The 20,358-nt window shown below is 36.2% G+C and overlaps 1 protein-coding gene across 1 annotated transcript; it reads right to left on the bottom strand.

The window, feature by feature from the left end:
• Positions 1–817: 817 nt before the first annotated feature.
• LOC102796464 (cell adhesion molecule CEACAM5-like) lies at positions 818–19,668 on the bottom strand. Its single transcript, XM_087848369.1, has 13 exons — positions 19,622–19,668; positions 19,142–19,251; positions 18,480–18,893; positions 17,881–18,201; positions 17,493–17,750; positions 10,454–10,711; positions 9,185–9,442; positions 7,338–7,595; positions 5,491–5,748; positions 3,087–3,371; positions 2,821–2,926; positions 2,658–2,715; positions 818–1,290 (listed from the first exon to the last, which is right to left on the bottom strand). The coding sequence occupies exons 2-13, from the start codon at positions 19,200–19,202 to the stop codon at positions 952–954; spliced, it is 2,874 nt and encodes a 957-aa protein (XP_087704495.1). The 5' UTR covers positions 19,203–19,251; positions 19,622–19,668; the 3' UTR covers positions 818–951.
• Between the last annotated feature and the right edge of the window lie 690 nt (positions 19,669–20,358).

The following is a 20,358-nucleotide window of genomic DNA, read 5'->3' on the forward strand; positions in this document are numbered from 1 at the left end:
TTTCTCTATATTGAGCCAAATAAACTAGGACAGAATGGTGGAGGTCTGTAATTACCTAGCAGACGAAGCTGTTGCCAATAAGAGTAGGTGGATGCTCATTAAAATGGCAGAAGAGAAACTAGAAGAGGCAGAAAAGGCAATCAAGCTAATCCAAGAACTGTTATCTTTTATGAATGGCAACTCAGAGAGACAACCTCAGCAGAAGGAGCTGTTACCTAAACTAAATAGCTAAGCTCAATAGAAAGCAGGATCTAAAAAGTCATTGAGGAACATTACAGTGCAGACCTAGTCCTGAAAACTCTTATTATCTTAACAAACAGAAATTTCAGTAAAATGAATTCATTACAATTTATGCATTAATTTCAGTTTTATTGTATTTCAATCACTTCAACAGTCTTTCCATTGTCAAATAAAGCGCCTACAATATCAGACAGAAAATATAACATATACACACCATTTGTCTTCACATCACTTCAACAGCATTCAGCACTTACTGGCTCATTGTATTGCCATTAATTCATTGCTTTCCTAATGGTTCATATGCGCATATATTAGTAAACAGTAATATAAATAAAGAAGGAAGTTCCTTAGAAAGATCAAATGCATTAATGAGCTTAAAGAAGAAAAGAAAAAAAACCCTCTTTTAGCATTTCGTCATTTCATCTGCATACAGCTTGTCTGCGAACACTTCTGCATATTTAAGCTTTTTTTGTTCCTATTTTGTTGTGCAGTGTCTCTACTGTTAATAGCAATTACTGTGCACTCTTCATGTACCAGAATCATGCGGTTCTTAGGTGAAATGGTTATATGTAGAAAGGTTATTTTATACACACACACATACTTCGGTAAATTAATGTTTGCATAGTTGCTGTCGTTGTATGCAAAGGCGTGGTGTTCATAATGTGTGATGAGAGATTCTTTATCCCAATCATCTCCACAATAAAACATTCCTCAAATTTCATCAGTAACATCATTCACAGTGGCGTACACTCTCTCCTTTCCCATTTCTAACTCCTTTTCTGGTTCACGGTATTTCATCTCCATCTCCACTACCATCTCGTCCTCTTTGGCCTCCAGCATTTCACCTTCCTCTTCAGCATCATCTTCCCGTTCTTCGACTGCTTTCTTAATTTCAGCATATACTGTCTTTGTGCTCTCTTGCCTCCTTGCTGCCTCTCTGGCACCATTGTTTTTCAACAAGGAAAAATTAATGTCAGCATACTCCACTTCTTTTGGCCCGCTGTTTGAGTTAAGAGTCAGATTGTCCTGTAATGCTTGGCTGTCATAGACCTGTTAGGTACAAAATAAAAAGAGTCAGTCACTTGCGTCTGTCTGGTATTTTTACATTTTGCTACATACAGAACAAAATTCTTCTTTTACTTTTTTTTCTTTATCAGTTTGGTGTAAGAATTGAACCTTTAGTTACTGACAGGTACTGGTTGTAATCTTTCACAATGTACTCAGCATTTTATGTTTGCTTGTTTTGTTCTTTTTGTGTCTTTTTGGTATTGTTGATTAAACAGAGCTTTAATGTCTATATATGCCTGCGGTGTGTTTAAAAGGGAATAATTCTTTAGCAGAGTTATTCCTTCTCAGACACTGGAAGCCCCTCCAAAGAGCAGATCGTTTTGTGCCAGTTAATTATATTTGCATTTTGTATTGTGGTGAATTCCCAGCTTCCAATGGAATTGGTAAACAAACAAAACTTTATTATCATATCAAAAACACGGCAACATTCTCTAATAGTATATAACTGACTAAAGTATAAAAAACATTCAAACATCAAGTAAGATACATGAACTTATGCTCATACTTTTATTCTCCTACTAAAACAACTGTTTTCAGTAGATTTTGTCTTTTAGCAAAATTATCCAAAACCTCCCTCTCTGAACTGAATTAAACTCAACAAGAAAATGAAGGCTGATCTTATAAATGGTACCAAATAATTGTGGCATGAATCTGACCCAACTGTTTTACTGTAACATTGTAGAACCTTGGATCAGGATGTGAAAAACACATTTTAACAGGTGTTAGTGTCACACAGTGGAAATTTGTATTTGTCTTTTATAATAGATTTTTATTGTTTATTTGTGTGTGGTTTTTATTTGCATGATTTCATTCTGATTTGTCTGTTTTTAAGAGCAATGCCACGAGGGAAGCCGCAGTGGAATCGAGTGACAGACTCAAGTGCAGAGTGCGAGCTGAGCTGTGGTGTGACTAGCATAGTGGAGGGGCAAGATGAGGATAGGAGGGATCTCCTCATCCACCTGGGACGTGGTCCCCACTGTGGAAGGGCAATTTCTCTCCTGGTTGTAAACACATAAGGAACATTGGTCCTGGGTTGTGGGACAGTTGCATCGCAGGACTGGATGATATTTTAGTGTACAAAGAATATTTGTTTTGTTAAAACTTTGTTCATCTATTCCTGTTGAATTTTAGTGTCTACATTAGCAGACAGGTCAGCAGAAACTGCATTAATGGAGAGCATGAAGAAGACTTTTAATAAACTCTCGCTTATTCTCAGCAACATAACAGGAAGTGTCTTTACAAAATAAAATCTTGACTGATGACAAATGAGAGCATACATATTAACTAGCTAAAAAGCAAGTATATTTAAAAAAAAAAAAAAAAAAAAAAAGCCAAATGAACATAAATACCACTTTATCATCTTGATGTGTCCTCATCTCCAAACTTCTGGAAGTCTTTTGTTTGTTTCTGGAGAAAAGAGTAATTTTATAGTAAAAAAAAAAAAGTAATTACCTGTCTATCCATCTATCCATCCATCCATCCTAATAATAGTTATAAAAGTAAATGCTGTACCTGTAACAATGTGTGGCCAAACAGCAAAGGACTGCTGAAAAAAGTACCCCAGTCAAAAAGGCAATGGTGACTTTCAGGTATGCCAGCCTGACAACAGATGATTGCTCTATAACCAAAGGAAACAACATAAAAAAGCTTAATACATTTTCTTTATATTACATAGAGTAAATGGGAAAAAAAACTAACTAATCAATGTCTGATTACAAAGATATTGATATTATTTGATATAGAAAGTGGTAGTGGTGATAATTTGAAAAAGCACATACCATGTTTTTCAGACAAGTTTTGATGGATAAGGAGGATTTCTCTTTCTTCTCCATTTCCATTGTTACTCACACATTCAACAGTGCTGTTGTCATGGCTTTTTACAGTCAGACTGACAGTGCTGTTGACTGTGTGGTTTGACACAGTAGTAATGACAGAGTACTCAGTGTGGTTCTTCAGTAGCGGCCAATTGATAGTAGGTAAAGGAAACCCTTCACTGATACACACACAGGTCAAAACCTCTGACTGAAGCACACATCCAGAGCCCGTCTGTATCTTTGAAAACCCTGTAAACACATGATCAGAATCATAAAACAAGGGAAAGTTAACCCAAAATATAAACTTCAGATTCAAGGTTAAACTATTCACAAGACACAGTGACATTGAGATAAGATCTAAGAGTCGTGTATAAATATTCTGCTGTACAGATGTACTGTCCAGAATGTTATAAACATGTTATAAACAGAATTATAAACAACAAGTGTAGCAGATCCAGTGTCACTGTGCAATTCAATGTAGGTTCCACTATGAATGTCTGTGTTGGAACTACTTTTTTTTCCACACAATAACAGCTGGGGGGAAACTTTCAAACGTGCAGGTCAGACTCAGAACATCTCCCTCCTTCACAGTTGTATTCCCAATGATGTGAAGGTTCCTTGTATCTAAAAACCACATTTAAGTGGTTCATTCAAAGAACACTGTCATACAAACATTATACTATGGAAATGTGTAATGATACCCTGCACAGCTGTGTAGACATGAACATGTAAGAAAAGTAGTGTGTTGATGCTAGAACAATAATAAGAAGCACAAAATAATCCGGGGGTTTCTCTGTGAATTTTGCATTCCCGTTATAACAGTCATAATTGTGTGGTGGTTTTTTAAGGCAACCTAAGTCAGGGGTTTATGATGTCATTAGTATTAGCCACTGCCTTAACTGTGAACTGTCACTACCCGATCCGTACCGGAAACCCGATCAGTACCACGCATGTGCGAAAGGCGTCTACTTCCGCTCAAAGCATTTTATAATAGTTACAGGTCAGAGTATCTGTTAAGATGTTAACAATAATACGTATCTCTTAAAATGTTAGAATAGAATAGAATAGAATAGAATAATCCTTTAATTGTCCCACAAGGGAAAATGTCGGCAATAATGAAACATTTCAATATAATGTAGACAAAAACAAAAAATCAAAAGATAGTTACGGATCAGGACTCCCCGATCCGTACCGTGCATGTGCAGATGTTCTCTTCTTCTTCTGTTTCGTTTAATGGCAGTTTACTCCCCAGTGTACGAGAATACTGTCACTTGCTGACCGAGCAAATGAGCCCTATTGTAAACTGAACTTGCATCATTACAAATCATGTTCATGTATGCGTGTTAAATTTGATTTAGTGATAGTCGAGTGTGTTTCTGCTTCTCTGTGTGGAGAGGATTGTTGGAATAGTGATGATGATGTCCCCTATCACTGTCATTTGTCAGTAAACACTTAATCTGGCTGATGAATCTTCACATGACACATAACTAAGTCTGTATTATTAAGTCTGTAATTAGGCACCATTCTTCTTATTTTACGGCGCTGTTGTTCAATCGGGGGACGCTTTCCGTTGAGGAGAAATGCATGAATTTGTTTGTATATGGAGGTATCCATTGTTTAAATATCCGGGCAGTCAAAAAAGAGGCAGAGCTGTCGAGAAATGCTAGGAGCTAACTGGGCGCTAACAGTGTCATTCAAATATATTAAATGTTGCAATGTTGGCAAAGAGAGGAAGTGATGTAAGATTTGCGCATGTGTGGTACTGACCGGGTTTCTGGTACAGATCGGGTAGTGACATGAACAAAATGTTTGCACGCGAGTGCATGGAAAAAGACAGACTTTATATATTTTACCTCTTCAGGAACTTTTGCAATGTTACGGGTTGTATGAACACTGTGTGTCATGTTTCGTAGGCAACAGCCGTTCAACCGGGCCTTGTATGGTTGATGAAGAAAAGGTGCATTAAAGGATATGCTGTGGAATTCCCAGTACCAGTGTGATTGCGTATTTTTCCTACTATCCTGCTAAGGTTTCTACCGCCTCCTCTCAACCAATGAACACAATTCAACGTTACACTGTGGCAGGGTGCTAGGTGCTTGCTCAGATTTTAAGTTTAATTTTTCACTGTAGAAAGTTTTTTTCCCACGCTGAGTGTACAATGGACACTAATGTTTTTGTCACTTTTTACGGAATTAAACAAAGTAATCTCAGTACTTCCAAGCTTTAAATGCTGCATAGTCGTACTCTCTCCCACCCTCCATATAATCCATTGTTCATCTACACACGTCTGTTGCTGCTATGGACTGTCATGATCCTGGGTCTTTTGACCCAGCGTTTTAAGTTTGAGTTTATTTTACGTATATCTTACATATCACGGTTACATTGGTGTCTTTCTTCAGGACACTGTCCATGTATTTTGCTGTACAGATGTACTGTCCAGAATGTTCTGCTGTTGCATTTGGGATGACTAGTGTAGCAGATCCAGTGTCGTTATGATGGTTTGCCTTGGAACTTAATTTAGACCACATAATAAGAGATGGAGGGAAACTTTCAACACTGCAGGTCAGATTCAGGACATCTCCCTCCTTGATAGTTGTGTTTCCAATGATTTGAGGTATCCTTTTATCTGTTGAAGAAATGACAATATTTTGTTTAAGATCAGAAATTAGAAAATAACTCAAAGAATTATTAAATATAAGCAAACTTTGTTTAAAAAAAAAAAATACAGACGTAACCTTTACTGTGCATATAAACCTCAGAATTAAGGTTAACGTACTTACAAGACACAGACACATTCAGATATAATGTAAGAGTCATGTTCAAATATTTTGCTATACAGACGAACTGTACAGAATAATCTTTTGTCACATTATAAACAACAAGGAGTAGCATTAGCATTAGCACAAGTTTAAAAACACTGCAATCAACCCACCCATTGTCGCACTGAAGCTCCACAGCTATCCTCATGATTTTGTTCATTAGGTTTTCTAAGTTCATTTGTTTATTAGATTCCCCTTTGGTATCCAACCCCTGTTAAGTCTCCCTTGTCCTTCATGTGCTTCATGTCTGTGTTTCTTATGTTGTCATGTTTGCACTTCATTATGTTTCCCATTTTATTTTGAAAGAGGTCCTGTGTTCCTGCATTTTGTTTTACTCTTCCCCTGTGGCGTTGTTATGTACATGTTGTGTCTACTGTGCCTTTCTGTTCCATGTTTCAGGTCCCTATGTTCTGTCTCCCCAGTCTGTTAAGTTTACATGTCTTGAGTTCCGTCAGTGCGTTTCCTGTTTTACTTTCACAGTCTGTCCTATGTTAATGTTTCTAATTTTGCTTCCCTTGTCTCGTCCTGCCTAATTACTCCCAGCTGTGCTCTCCTTCTGTGGCTCATTCCCCCTCGTTATCCCTCAGTGTATTTAAGCCCCATGTTTCTCTTTGTCGGTTTTTGTGTCCTCCCTCATAGCTGTGTGATTTTTCCCTGTGGCTCCTTGTGCTTTAGTTTTCCCAGTTTAGTTTAGTTTTGTATTGTTTTTTGTGTCCCACTCCACGCCAGCAATAAAGCTGTGTGTTTTGAGTTTACTTTTTGTCTCTGCGAGTTTGCGTTTGGGTCCTACTCTTGCCTGCACACAGCCGTATTGTGACATGGACGTTGCACGCTCGCACGTCATTGTCATGAGATACAGTAAACCAAATCAGCTTTTTTTTGGAATATTAATCGCTTACTTTACTCATTACTTGAAAAAATAATAGCTTTACAGTAATGTGTTACTTTTAACGTGTTACTACCCATCTTTGTTTGTAACACTATATACCTACTGTCAAGTGCCACAAATATCAACAGCTTTTAAAATGTTTATTGTAGAATGTGATAAGTAAATTCAAATGGTTCTTAAATGCACATTTGTAATTTTTTTTTTATTAAAGTAGTTTGTCAGGAATGTTCATTTTATTGTATATTTTACATTGTCTGCATTTTATTCAATATGTATTTTTTTGTTTGCTTTTTAGTGCTAGCAGTCAAGGCCAACAATCTAAAAATGTCTACAAATTTGACTGCACAATGCACAATGTTGAGATGGCATCACATATTTGAAAGAGTGATACTGTAGAAGTTATTCAAAAGACCTGGGCTTCTCTAAACTGGCAGTTTCCGCTGTCAGATGGGGGAAACTGTGCCAAGAATACTTTTTCTGCTGGAAAGCACGATGTTGTGTACTTACATATCACGGTTACATTGGTGTCTTTCTTCAGGACACTGTCCATGTATTTTGCTGTACAGATGTACTGTCCAGAATGTTCTGCTGTTGCATTTGGGATGACTAGTGTAGCAGATCCAGTGTCGTTATGATGGTTTGCCTTGGAACTTAATTTAGACCACATAATAAGAGATGGAGGGAAACTTTCAACACTGCAGGTCAGATTCAGGACATCTCCCTCCTTGATAGTTGTGTTTCCAATGATTTGAGGTATCCTTTTATCTGTTGAAGAAATGACAATATTTTGTTTAAGATCAGAAATTAGAAAATAACTCAAAGAATTATTAAATATAAGCAAACTTTGTTTAAAAAAAAAAAATACAGACGTAACCTTTACTGTGCATATAAACCTCAGAATTAAGGTTAACGTACTTACAAGACACAGACACATTCAGATATAATGTAAGAGTCATGTTCAAATATTTTGCTATACAGACGAACTGTACAGAATAATCTTTTGTCACATTATAAACAACAAGGAGTAGCATTAGCATTAGCACAAGTTTAAAAACACTGCAATCAACCCACCCATTGTCGCACTGAAGCTCCACAGCTATCCTCATGATTTTGTTCATTAGGTTTTCTAAGTTCATTTGTTTATTAGATTCCCCTTTGGTATCCAACCCCTGTTAAGTCTCCCTTGTCCTTCATGTGCTTCATGTCTGTGTTTCTTATGTTGTCATGTTTGCACTTCATTATGTTTCCCATTTTATTTTGAAAGAGGTCCTGTGTTCCTGCATTTTGTTTTACTCTTCCCCTGTGGCGTTGTTATGTACATGTTGTGTCTACTGTGCCTTTCTGTTCCATGTTTCAGGTCCCTATGTTCTGTCTCCCCAGTCTGTTAAGTTTACATGTCTTGAGTTCCGTCAGTGCGTTTCCTGTTTTACTTTCACAGTCTGTCCTATGTTAATGTTTCTAATTTTGCTTCCCTTGTCTCGTCCTGCCTAATTACTCCCAGCTGTGCTCTCCTTCTGTGGCTCATTCCCCCTCGTTATCCCTCAGTGTATTTAAGCCCCATGTTTCTCTTTGTCGGTTTTTGTGTCCTCCCTCATAGCTGTGTGATTTTTCCCTGTGGCTCCTTGTGCTTTAGTTTTCCCAGTTTAGTTTAGTTTTGTATTGTTTTTTGTGTCCCACTCCGCGCCAGCAATAAAGCTGTGTGTTTTGAGTTTACTTTTTGTCTCTGCGAGTTTGCGTTTGGGTCCTACTCTTGCCTGCACACAGCCGTATTGTGACATGGACGTTGCACGCTCGCACGTCATTGTCATGAGATACAGTAAACCAAATCAGCTTTTTTTTGGAATATTAATCGCTTACTTTACTCATTACTTGAAAAAATAATAGCTTTACAGTAATGTGTTACTTTTAACGTGTTACTACCCATCTTTGTTTGTAACACTATATACCTACTGTCAAGTGCCACAAATATCAACAGCTTTTAAAATGTTTATTGTAGAATGTGATAAGTAAATTCAAATGGTTCTTAAATGCACATTTGTAATTTTTTTTTTATTAAAGTAGTTTGTCAGGAATGTTCATTTTATTGTATATTTTACATTGTCTGCATTTTATTCAATATGTATTTTTTTGTTTGCTTTTTAGTGCTAGCAGTCAAGGCCAACAATCTAAAAATGTCTACAAATTTGACTGCACAATGCACAATGTTGAGATGGCATCACATATTTGAAAGAGTGATACTGTAGAAGTTATTCAAAAGACCTGGGCTTCTCTAAACTGGCAGTTTCCGCTGTCAGATGGGGGAAACTGTGCCAAGAATACTTTTTCTGCTGGAAAGCACGATGTTGTGTACTTACATATCACGGTTACATTGGTGTCTTTCTTCAGGACACTGTCCATGTATTTTGCTGTACAGATGTACTGTCCAGAATGTTCTGCTGTTGCATTTGGGATGACTAGTGTAGCAGATCCAGTGTCGTTATGATGGTTTGCCTTGGAACTTAATTTAGACCACATAATAAGAGATGGAGGGAAACTTTCAACACTGCAGGTCAGATTCAGGACATCTCCCTCCTTGATAGTTGTGTTTCCAATGATTTGAGGTATCCTTTTATCTGTTGAAGAAATGACAATATTTTGTTTAAGATCAGAAATTAGAAAATAACTCAAAGAATTATTAAATATAAGCAAACTTTGTTTAAAAAAAAAATACAGACTTAACCTTTACTGTGCATATAAACCTCAGAATTAAGGTTAACGTACTTACAAGACACAGACACATTCAGATATAATGTAAGAGTCATGTTCAAATATTTTGCTATACAGACGAACTGTACAGAATAATCTTTTGTCACATTATAAACAACAAGGAGCAGCATTAGCACAAGTTTAAAAACACTGCAATCAACCCACCCATTGTCGCACTGAAGCTCCACAGCTATCCTCATCCTGAGTTGTTGTGCAAATTCATCCTACATAAGTATGCAGTGGGTGTGCATGGCCGCTTTAAGAATATTTGAGTCCATTGAAACCAGATTTTGCACATCCAGCATGTAAAAGCCTTTATTCTGGTGATTTTCACACACGTATTGTGGTCTAAAACTCTGGTCTTTCACAGTAAACCGGGAGACCACTGTGTGAGGCAAGCTACTACTGACTCACCTTTCACTACAATCAGCAAGTAAACAAGCTTAGCACTGTACTAGATGACCTTCCTCTTTCCCAATATGTTAGATGCAGACAAAACAGTATGAAAAGTCATTAATAACTCCTTTAGTACATTAAAAATGAAAGCTGTGACGATGATGGTGAGGGGACGGCAGCTGTGCCGACTTCCAGTAACATAAAACAGGCAAGTTGATCAGTTGCAGGCTTAGCCAACACTTTCAGATCAGCATCTATGAAAATGTCTGAATGTTATGTTTAAACAGCTTTTTTGCCAACATTCCACCTTCATTTTTCTTTCCTAAATTTAATCCTACCTGTAGATATTAACGCTAATCAACCTTTTTATTCAGCTCACTTTTTTGTAGTGGATATATTTTAGTATACTTACAAAAACCAGATGTAGGCTTGTGTTTCTGCTAGAAATATATTCTGTCCAAAAACAGCAGTTGTGTACTCACATATTACGGTGACGTTGACTTTGTCCTTCAGGGTATTGTTCATATATTTAGCTGTGCAGACGTACTGTCCAGCATCTCCTGCTGTTACATTGGTGATGACAAGATTGGCTGATCCAGTGTCAGTGTGAAGCTTTTCATTGGAACCAAGTTTAGACCAAATAATCAGAGATGGAGGGAAACTGTGAAGATTGCAGGTCAGATTCAGAGACTCACCGTCCCTGACAGTTGTAACACCAGTGATGTTAACCTCCTTCACATCTATGAAACAAATACACATAAATCACAATCATGTAGTTTCCATAACTCCAAAATTCTTGCAAGTGAAAAGATGATCCTGTAAAATAAAATGGATTTTAGGGGGGAAAGTCAACTTAAGGTTATGAAAGTACTCACAGTTTACATTCAAACCTGAAGTCTTTTCTGCAGTCACGTCACTTGTGAAGTGGATTTTACAGGTGACATTGGTGTTGTGCTGTTCAGCTGAAGGGTTAAAGGTCAAAGTTGAGATGTGTCTCCGTGTAACATTAGTTAGATTCTCAGTCTTGTAATCAGTGCTGTTTCCTGTAATGTAAGATTCAGTCCCTCCTGCTCCTCTCCAGGTCCAGGTGATTTGAGGAGCAGATCCAGAGCAGAGACCAGGAGCAGTGCAGGTCAGTGTGGCCTGCTGTCCCTCAGTCAGTGTGGGAATCATTACTTTGGGCTTCTGTTCAATACCTAATGGAAATACTGGGCATTAATGAAATCAAGTGACATGCTTGAAGTTTATTAACTACTTGGATTTGGGCTTAGATAATAAGATATCTGGTGAAAATTGTTAATGGCAAGTTTTACCAGGAACTGCTGCAGTTCCTACCAGCTACCATAGAGGTCAACAATTCCCAAAAAAAATGAATACTTCATTAAGACCATAAAAATACTAAATAAGCTATTGTACATGACTGAAAATCGTTTTTCTACATGATTGATCTTGGAATAGCTTTTCATACCTTTAACTATAACAGTCACTCTCTGATTGAATGTGACTCCATCTTGTTTTCCATTCAGTACACCAGTAACTCTGAGCTGATAAAATCCAGAATCAGACTCTTTGAGATCATTAATGATGATGCTGCAGTTTTTCTGACTCACATCAGGCTCCAAACGTGACACTCGTCCTTTAAACCCAGACTGAACCTTTTTGTTGTTCTTGTTGCTGTGAAATATTATGTCAGCATCACTATATTTTTTACACGATTTGCATTTGTACCAAACTATATGTTTGGGTGCAAAGTTAGCAGCAGTAGTGAAAGAACACGGGATCACAACACAGAGTCCAGCCTCTGCTGTTAGTTCTCGCTCACTGAGAGTCACACAATTGCCTCTACAGTGTTGTCGTCCCCAGACTGAGGTAACTGTTAATGGAAAGGGAAAAATGAAAGGTTTCAAATTTCTTAACTTATTATATGTGCAGTTAACAAAAGATTTAATTATGACATACAAGTCAAAAGATAGCAATGGCACTATTAAATTATGTGTGAGTGTGAATAAATGCTTTTTGTCTAGATTCATGTCATGAAAATAGTTTCACATAGAGATATTTACTAAAAATCATATTGGCAGAAATACAAATTACAAATTATCAGATGCAAACCTTTGTCAGCACTGCTGCCTCTTACAGAGAACAACAGAGTTGACCAGATGAGAACGAACATTCTTGATATTCGATGCTCAACACGTTCAGTCTCTCCCTCCACAGAATAACTAATCAAGATGATAAAGCAAATTAAAGAAGTATAAAGGAATTAAAACAATATTTAAAACACAAGAAAAGTCATCTTCTCACAACTCTGTAAATGATGTCACATGCTTAGTTATGTAGTAATTAACCATAAAGATCTTTATGGTAAAAATCTTTGTGATATCTATTTCTGAAACATTAACCTCCTAAGACCCGAACTCTTCCACGGCATGCATTTTTAATTTCTCTCTGATATTTGGTCACATTGGGGCCCGATGAATGTAAAAACAAAGAATCACCAGATTTTTTTTACCTTATTTTTGTTTTTAAAAAAAATAAGATCCACATATGAGGATATTTGTTTAAAATGTTGATAGAACAGTAGCAGTATAATGTCATCGTAAGTGGATATCAGGCCCTTGTAGAGCAAAATTGAGTATTTTGGTCTAAATAACACAAAATGTGATGTCCACATATGTGGACGCCAGTTCCTAGGAGGTTAATTAATGAAAAAAATGATCCTTACAGAGTAAAAATACCACTCATATCATGAATATATGTATATTGTCAACCATATTTAATGAATGCATAAGATCTGTTAATTTTACCAACACTGCTATAAATATGAAAACCTTTACATTCAGATTTAAAATTTTAAAAAGATATTTTGAAATATATTAAACAGTTTACGTGTTTCGTCTTGTTCTTCGTCAGTCTTCTCTCCACACTGATATCTGCCGCCTTTTTGGAGCTGAAGTTTCTCTTCCTCTCTTTTCTGTTTCTTCCTTTTTCTTGCAACAACATTTCAGAAAGTATGTCACCACCCCCATAAGCACTACAACAGATACAATTATTATCTTATATCACACAATGTATGTCTTATATTTTTATCACAAAATGTCAGTCAGTGGATGTTTCGATTCCTCAAAAATCTTGCCATCTTAAGAAAATGAGACCCCTGTAGTTGTACGAAATAAAGTTTCTTACACTCCGCTCTGTTTTATTTATATGGTGCTCTTTACACAGCAAGTTAAAGACCAGAATATTAGAGTGAAAACCTGACATGTATATGACATTTAGGCTGTTTTTACATTACTCCAACATTACTAATACTTTACTCGACAAAGATTACATTAAGTTTAATTTCATTTAAATTAAATGCATTAAAGAGCTTACAGAACTCGAAAGACAAGCAGTCTCAGCATTTCAACAGTTTGTCTGATAACACTTCTGTTTTTTTCAAGGTTTGTTCCATTGCTGTGGACTCTTATTTTAACACTGAATAAGACATGGCTGAGTTCTCTGTATTTATGAAACCTCTTGTTTGCAACGGACGTGCAAGATTTTAATCTATGAATCATGCAGCAATTTGTATAACTGTGACCCTACAAAGATGGATCCACAGAGCTGTGATCGCCAACATTATGTGGGTTAAAAATAACTTCAGTCTTTTTTTTTACATTTCAAAATAGCTTTTTGGTGTCATGCAGGTCAACAAACTGCTTTTCTTCTTAATCTGAATCTTGCATTAAAGCGTAAGGTTAACTTAGCAGAGTGGTCTGAGCATTTAAATATATAATTCTGTGAAAACTTGAGTAAAGACAAGATGAAAGAGCCTAATGGAGCTCAAGTACTGATAGCGTCGTATTATTGGCCTTAACCTGCTGAGTCATACTTGATAGAAACAAATGATATCATTTAAAGAGTCGACATCCAACTGTTTATGTCTCAGAAAGAACAGAAATGGCAGAAAAAACATCATCTGTAATCCAGCTTTGCATGTAAAATCCCATCATGTCTTACAGCTTTCATTATAGAGGCAAGTTTAAAAAGATACTGGGCCTGTTTTGGGTTAACGTGTAGCCTTGGTTTCAAAGAATAATATCAAATAATATCTGGTTAAATCATCAAGCAATTAAGCAAAGTCTGGGGTGACTAAATAGGTCCTAGCTTCTTTTCATAATAGTTTTCATAAAGTTTCATAGACAGAACAGTGTTATAGACTGGGATTAAGAAAACTGAATTGTTGGATATGGGAGGTCTTAATCTTGCAGTCTGTGAAATATTAAACATACAGTTCATAGCCAGAAATCGTTATAATCTCAAGTAAGAAAACTAGTGCTCAGAAGTTGGTGATAAGTGTGATAACCTGTGGATATGACGCACAAGCTGTGCTGAACAGTGTCTACACTGAGACCATCTGGAAAGCATTTTCATCATTAATCAATAAGCAGATATTTTTAGTCATTTTTAGTCTTTTGTTGGAAAAGTATCAGGAAATTCTGCCAAATGTCTAACTTGGTGAGATCATTGATGATGCTGCTGTAGCAGTCAGACTCTGATTCCATTATCGATGTCACTTATCGATTCTCATTAACTCAGCAGTTTATGAAAAATAAAGACTGCTCATACTGTACTGACTGCATTATTAAACATATATCAGCTTGGTAAAGTATGAACAATGACATTTCATGTTAGATGCAATGCAGATATTGCATGTAAAGTATACTTAAGTATTAATTTTATTATTACAAAGTCTGTATTGACAGTTGAGTACATACATTTTACATGTAATCTTATATTCATGCATCCATGTATGAAAAGATACAACTTCTGTTACAGAAGTGCATAAATTGTTGCAAATTAAGAAACATATGTCTCTATTTCAGTACATGGACGTTTGTCTTTTGTGATGATGTCTATAAATATTTATACACATATATACATATGTGGCACCACTGTACACACAGCGTCTGACAACTTCCCATTCTCACTTAAATGTACTAAAATACGACTCTGAAAGACTGCAGAGTTTCCTCATACTGCTGACATTCTCTCTCGGTCAGTTAACATTAGCTCACATGTTCACAGCTGAAACTGCTAACATGACAGAAAGCAAAAATGTGTAGTTGTAACTGAGTGGTTTTCTCCATTACAGCCACTGTGTTTGGTCAAGATGTTTTATGATGAAAATGTTTTGACTTATTACCTAAAATTGATTAAAGCAGCATAGTGATGTATACTGTAGCAGACAGAATTTGTAATAAAGATTAGTGTAAATTGAACAGGAACAGAGGGCCTCAGTGTAGAGCTCCACCACACAGTTAAGCTATTTTGGGCCTCTGACCATCCTGGATACTCATAGGTAAGGTGGCTTTTATTTCAGAAACACATATATTTTCAAACTGAGTGTTATGGTGGATTATGCTGCTTCCCCCTATTCCTGGAGTGGTTTGAATGTTGTCACACTGTGATGCTGTCTAATTACACACAAAGGTAGATGTCAGTGTGTCCTGAACACTTTCACTCCTGCACATTCGTCATATATGCTGTATACATACAGGTGTAAGTAGAATATTCAAATATCTCTGTAGGTCCAGAGAATGCATATCTCGACATATCTCGGCATTAATATTATCATAAACACCACAATTGTAATTATAAGCCAAAAACTGTAGATGATAATAAATAATACAGTCTAACCTGAGAAGAGATACTATCTGAACCGTCATAGTTTTATCATTAGAAAGTCAAACACTGCCCTCTGCTGGATTCAACAGATAACACATAAGCCACTCTAACATCTGTTTCAGCATAAATTGCCCTAATAACAAAGAAATGTCACAAAACATGGTTAAAGTTTATTATTTGTCTGTTTTCTACAACAGCAATTTCTTTTGTTAATGCAATATGGTGAAAGTTTTTAGCTTTTTGCACTTGTAACATTAGCTTTGTAACTGAACACATGTGCATTAAGAACAATGTGGCAAGCACAGCAGCTAGCTGCAACCTAATTAACAAAAAACAGAAGTATTAACAGAATTCTTGATAAAAGTAGAACTCCCTGGTTCTTTAAATGCATAAAACAGTTGCTACCAGTCCAAATTTCTAGCTACAGTTTGAGGCTAGATATGGATTGCAGATATTGTTAGATTTTTTTTTTATACAAAGTTCAGTTGTGCACTCAAATGTCCTCTAATGTAGTCAGTCAAAAAATGTCACAGGTCAACTGGAATAACACAACTTTCTGAAAGACGTCCATGCAAGGGTTGGCTCAACAACTTGTCAGCACTGATCTACTCCTACAACAACCACAACATAATTGCACAGAACTGAAAGGAAAAAACGTTAGGAAAAAGTCAATTTCCGTGTTATTTTTTGAATAATACGAAGTACATGCAAAACATGAACTCATTATCGTCTAAAAACATTGGTCATCATAAGAAATGTGCTAATAAAAAATTGAAAGCAGGGGTCAGAACTGTAGCCCATACCATGTTTTTCAGGGAAACTTTTACGGATGAGTAGATTTTCTCTTGTTTCCCCTTGTTCATTGTTACTGACTTGTTTTAACATGTTTCAATTTATTTTAGTTTTTTAGTTATTTATTTTATCTTATCTTATCTCATGTACAGCACTTTGTGAACTCTGGTTTTATGTTAAAGTGCTTTATAAATAAAGGTGGTATGGTATGGTATGGTATACAAGACAATGTTCAATGACAATCAAATATTCCATCATGTTACAGTATGGTTTGATTGTGTCACCATTAGATAGTGCTGCAATTAGTCAGAATTATTCCCCTCCAAAACATCAGGAAAATTCAACTGGAGCTGAAAAATGAATAAATAAATATTGCAAATTCATCCTATGTAAGTATGCAGTGGGTGTGAATGGCTGCTTTGAGAATATTTGTGTCCATCAAATTTAATGCATGAAATAAACTGATTTTGCACGTCCAGCATGTAGAGGCCTTTATTCTGGTAATTTTCGCATATGTATTGTGGTCTAAAACTCTGGTTTTTCACAGTAAACAATGAGTACAGTGTGTGAGGCAAGCTACCGCTGACTCGCCTTTCGCTATCATTAGCAAGTAAACAAGATTAGCATTGTACTAGATGAGCATCTTGGCCAACTGGTTAGATGCAGAGAAAACGGAGTATGAAAAGTCATTAATAACTCCTTTAGTACATTAAAAATGAAAGCTATGACCATGATGGTGACGGGACGGCAGCTGTGCCGACTTCCGATAACATAAAACAGGCAAGTTGATCAAACTCAGGCTAATCCAACAACTTCAGATCAGCATCTATGAAAATGTCTGAATGTTATGTTTAAACAGCTTTTTTGCCAACATTCCACCTTCATTTTTCATTCCTTGATTTTAATCCTACCTGTAGATATTAGCGCTAATCATCAAATTTTTAATTCAGCTCACTTTTTTGTAATGGATATATTTTAGTATACTTACAAAAACCAGATGTAGGCGTGTGTTTCTGCTAGAAATATATTCTGTCCAAAAGCATAAAGCTGTGTACTCACATATTACTGTGACGTTGACTTTGTCCTTCAGGGTATTATTCATATATTTAGCTGTGCAGACGTACTGTCCAGCATCTCCTGCTGTTACATTGGTGATGACAAGATTGGGTGATCCAGTGTCAGCGTGAAGCTTTTCATTGGAACCAAGTTTAGACCAAATAATCAGAGATGGAGGGAAACTGTGAACATTGCAGGTCAGATTCAGAGACTCACCGTCTCTGACAGTTGTAACACCAGTGATGTTAACCTCCTTCACATCTATGAAACAAATACACATAAATCACAATCATGTAGTTTCCATAAAATTCTTGCAAGTGAAAAGATGATCCTGTAAAATAAAATTGATTTTAGGGGGGGAAAGTCAACTTAAGGTTGTAAAAGTACACACAGTTTACTTTCAAACCTGAAGTCTTTTCTGCAGTCACGTCACTTGTGAAGTGGATTTTACAGGTGACATTGGTGTTGTGGTGTTCAGCTGAAGGGTTAAAGGTCAAAGTTGAGATGTGTCTCCGTGTAACATTAGTTAGATTCTCAGTCTTGTAATCAGTGCTGTTTCCTGTAATGTAAGATTCAGTCCCTCCTGCTCCTCTCCATGTCCAGGTGATTTGAGGAACAGATCCAGAGCAGACACCAGGAGCAGTGCAGGTCAGTGTGGCCTGCTGTCCCTCTGTCAGTGTGGGAATCATTACTTTGGGCTTCTGTTCAATACCTAATGGAAATACTGGGCATTAATGAAATCAAGTGAAATGCTTGAAGTTTATTAACTACTTGGATTTGGGCTCAGATAATAAGATATTTGGTGAAAATGGTTAATGGCAAACACAAGTTTTATCAGGAACTGCAGCAGTTCCTAGCAGCTGCCATAGAGGTCATCAATTTCCAAAAAAAATGAATACTTCATTAACACCATAAAAATGCTAAATGAGCTATTGTACATGACTGAATATTGTTTTTCTACATGATTGATCTTGGAATAGCTTTTCATACCTTTAACTATAACAGTCACTCTCTGATTAAATATGAATACATCTTGTGTTCTGTTCCGTACACCAGTAACTCTGAGCTGATATGATCCTGAATCAGACTCTTTCAGATCATTAATGATGATGCTGCAGTTTTTCTGACTCACATCAGGCTCCAAACGTGAGACTCGTCCTTCAAACCCAGACTGAGCTTTTTTGTCTGTGTTTTTGTTGCTGTAAAATATTATGTCAGCATCACTACATCTTTTTTTAGATGCTTCACATTTGTACCAAACTGTATGTTTGGCTGTAAAATATTTAGCAGTAGTGAAAGAACACGGGATCACAACACAGAGTCCAGCCTCTGCTGTTAGTTCTCGCTCACTGGGAGTCACACAGTAACTTCCAACACAGTGTTGTCGTCCCCAGACTGAGGTAACTGTTAAGGAAAGGAAAAGATGAAAGGTTTCACATTTCTTATTCTATTATATGTGCAGTTAACAAAATATTTATTTATCACATGCAAGTCAACTGATAGCAATGGCACTATTAAATTATGTGTGAGTGTGAATAAATGCTTATTATCTAGATTCATGTCAGGAAAACAGTTTCACATACAGATATATGCTAAATATATTATACTATCATATTTGCAGAAATAGAAATTACAAATTATCAGATGCAAACCTTTGTCAGCATTGCTGCCTCTTACAGAGAACAACAGAGTTGACCAGATGAGAACAAACATCCTTGATATTCGATGCTCAACACGTTCAGTCTCTCCCTCCACAGAATAACTAATCAAGATGATAAAGCAAATTAAAGAAGTATAAAGGAATTAAAACAATATTTAAAACACAAGAAAAGTCATCTTCTCACAACTCAGTAAATGAAGTGCATGCTTAGTTATGTAGTAATTTGCCATAAAGATCTTTATGGTAAAAATCTTCTTTTAATTCATCTATTGCTGAAACATTAATTAATGAATAAAAATGATCCTTACAGAGTAAAAATACCACTCATATCATAAATATATGTATATTGTTAACCGTATTTAATGAATGCATAAGATCTCTTAATTTTACCAGCACTGCTATAAATATGAAAACCTTTACATTCAGATTTAAAATTTTAAAAAGATATTTTGAAATATATTAAACAGTTTACGTGTTTCGTCTTGGTCTTTGTCAGTCTTCTCTCCACACTGATATCTGCCGCCTTTTTGGAGCTGAAGTTTCTCTTCCTCTCTTTTCTGTTTCTTCCTTTTTCTTGCAACAACATTTCAGAAAGTTTGTCACCACCCCCATAAGCACTACAACAGATACAATTATTATCTTATATCACACAATGTATGTTTTATATTTTTATCACAAAATGTCAGTCAGTGGCTCTTTACACAGCAAGTTAAGGACCAGAATATTAGAGTGAAAACCTGACATGTATATGACATTTAGGCTGTTTTTACATTACTCCAACATTACTAATACTTTACTCGACAAAGATTACTTTAAGTTTAATTTCATTTAAATTAAATGCATTAAAGAGCTTACAGAACTCGAAAGACAAGCAGTCTCAGCATTTCAACAGTTTGTCTGCAAACACTTCTGTTTTTTTCAAGGTTTGTTCCATTGCTGTGGACTCTTATTTTAACACTGAATAAGACATGGCTGAGTTCTCTGTATTTATGAAACCTCTTGTTTGCAACGGACGTGCAAGATTTTAATCTATGAATCATGCAGCAATTTGTATAACGGTGACCCTACAAAGATGGATCCACAGAGCTGTGATCGCCAACATTATGTGGATTAAAAATAACTTCAGTCTCTTTTTTTTTACATTTCAAAATAGCTTTTTGGTGTCATGCAGGTCAACAAACTGCTTTTCTTCTTAATCTGAATCTTGCA

Source organism: Neolamprologus brichardi, chromosome 11, assembly GCF_056152115.1.
Source record: "Neolamprologus brichardi isolate AB-2024 chromosome 11, ASM5615211v1, whole genome shotgun sequence".
NCBI lineage: Eukaryota > Metazoa > Chordata > Actinopteri > Cichliformes > Cichlidae > Neolamprologus > Neolamprologus brichardi.

Coding starts and splice junctions, on each gene's coding strand:
- LOC102796464 (XM_087848369.1), bottom strand. CDS start 19,202: ATGTTTGTTCTCATCTGGTCAACTCTGTTGTTCTCTGTAAGAGGCAGC. Junction 17,751..17,880: donor TTCAGGTTTGAAAGTAAACT/GTGTGTACTTTT, acceptor TTTGTTTCATAG/ATGTGAAGGAGGTTAACATC. Junction 9,443..10,453: donor AGTCAACGTCACCGTAATAT/GTGAGTACACAA, acceptor TTTCTTCAACAG/ATAAAAGGATACCTCAAATC.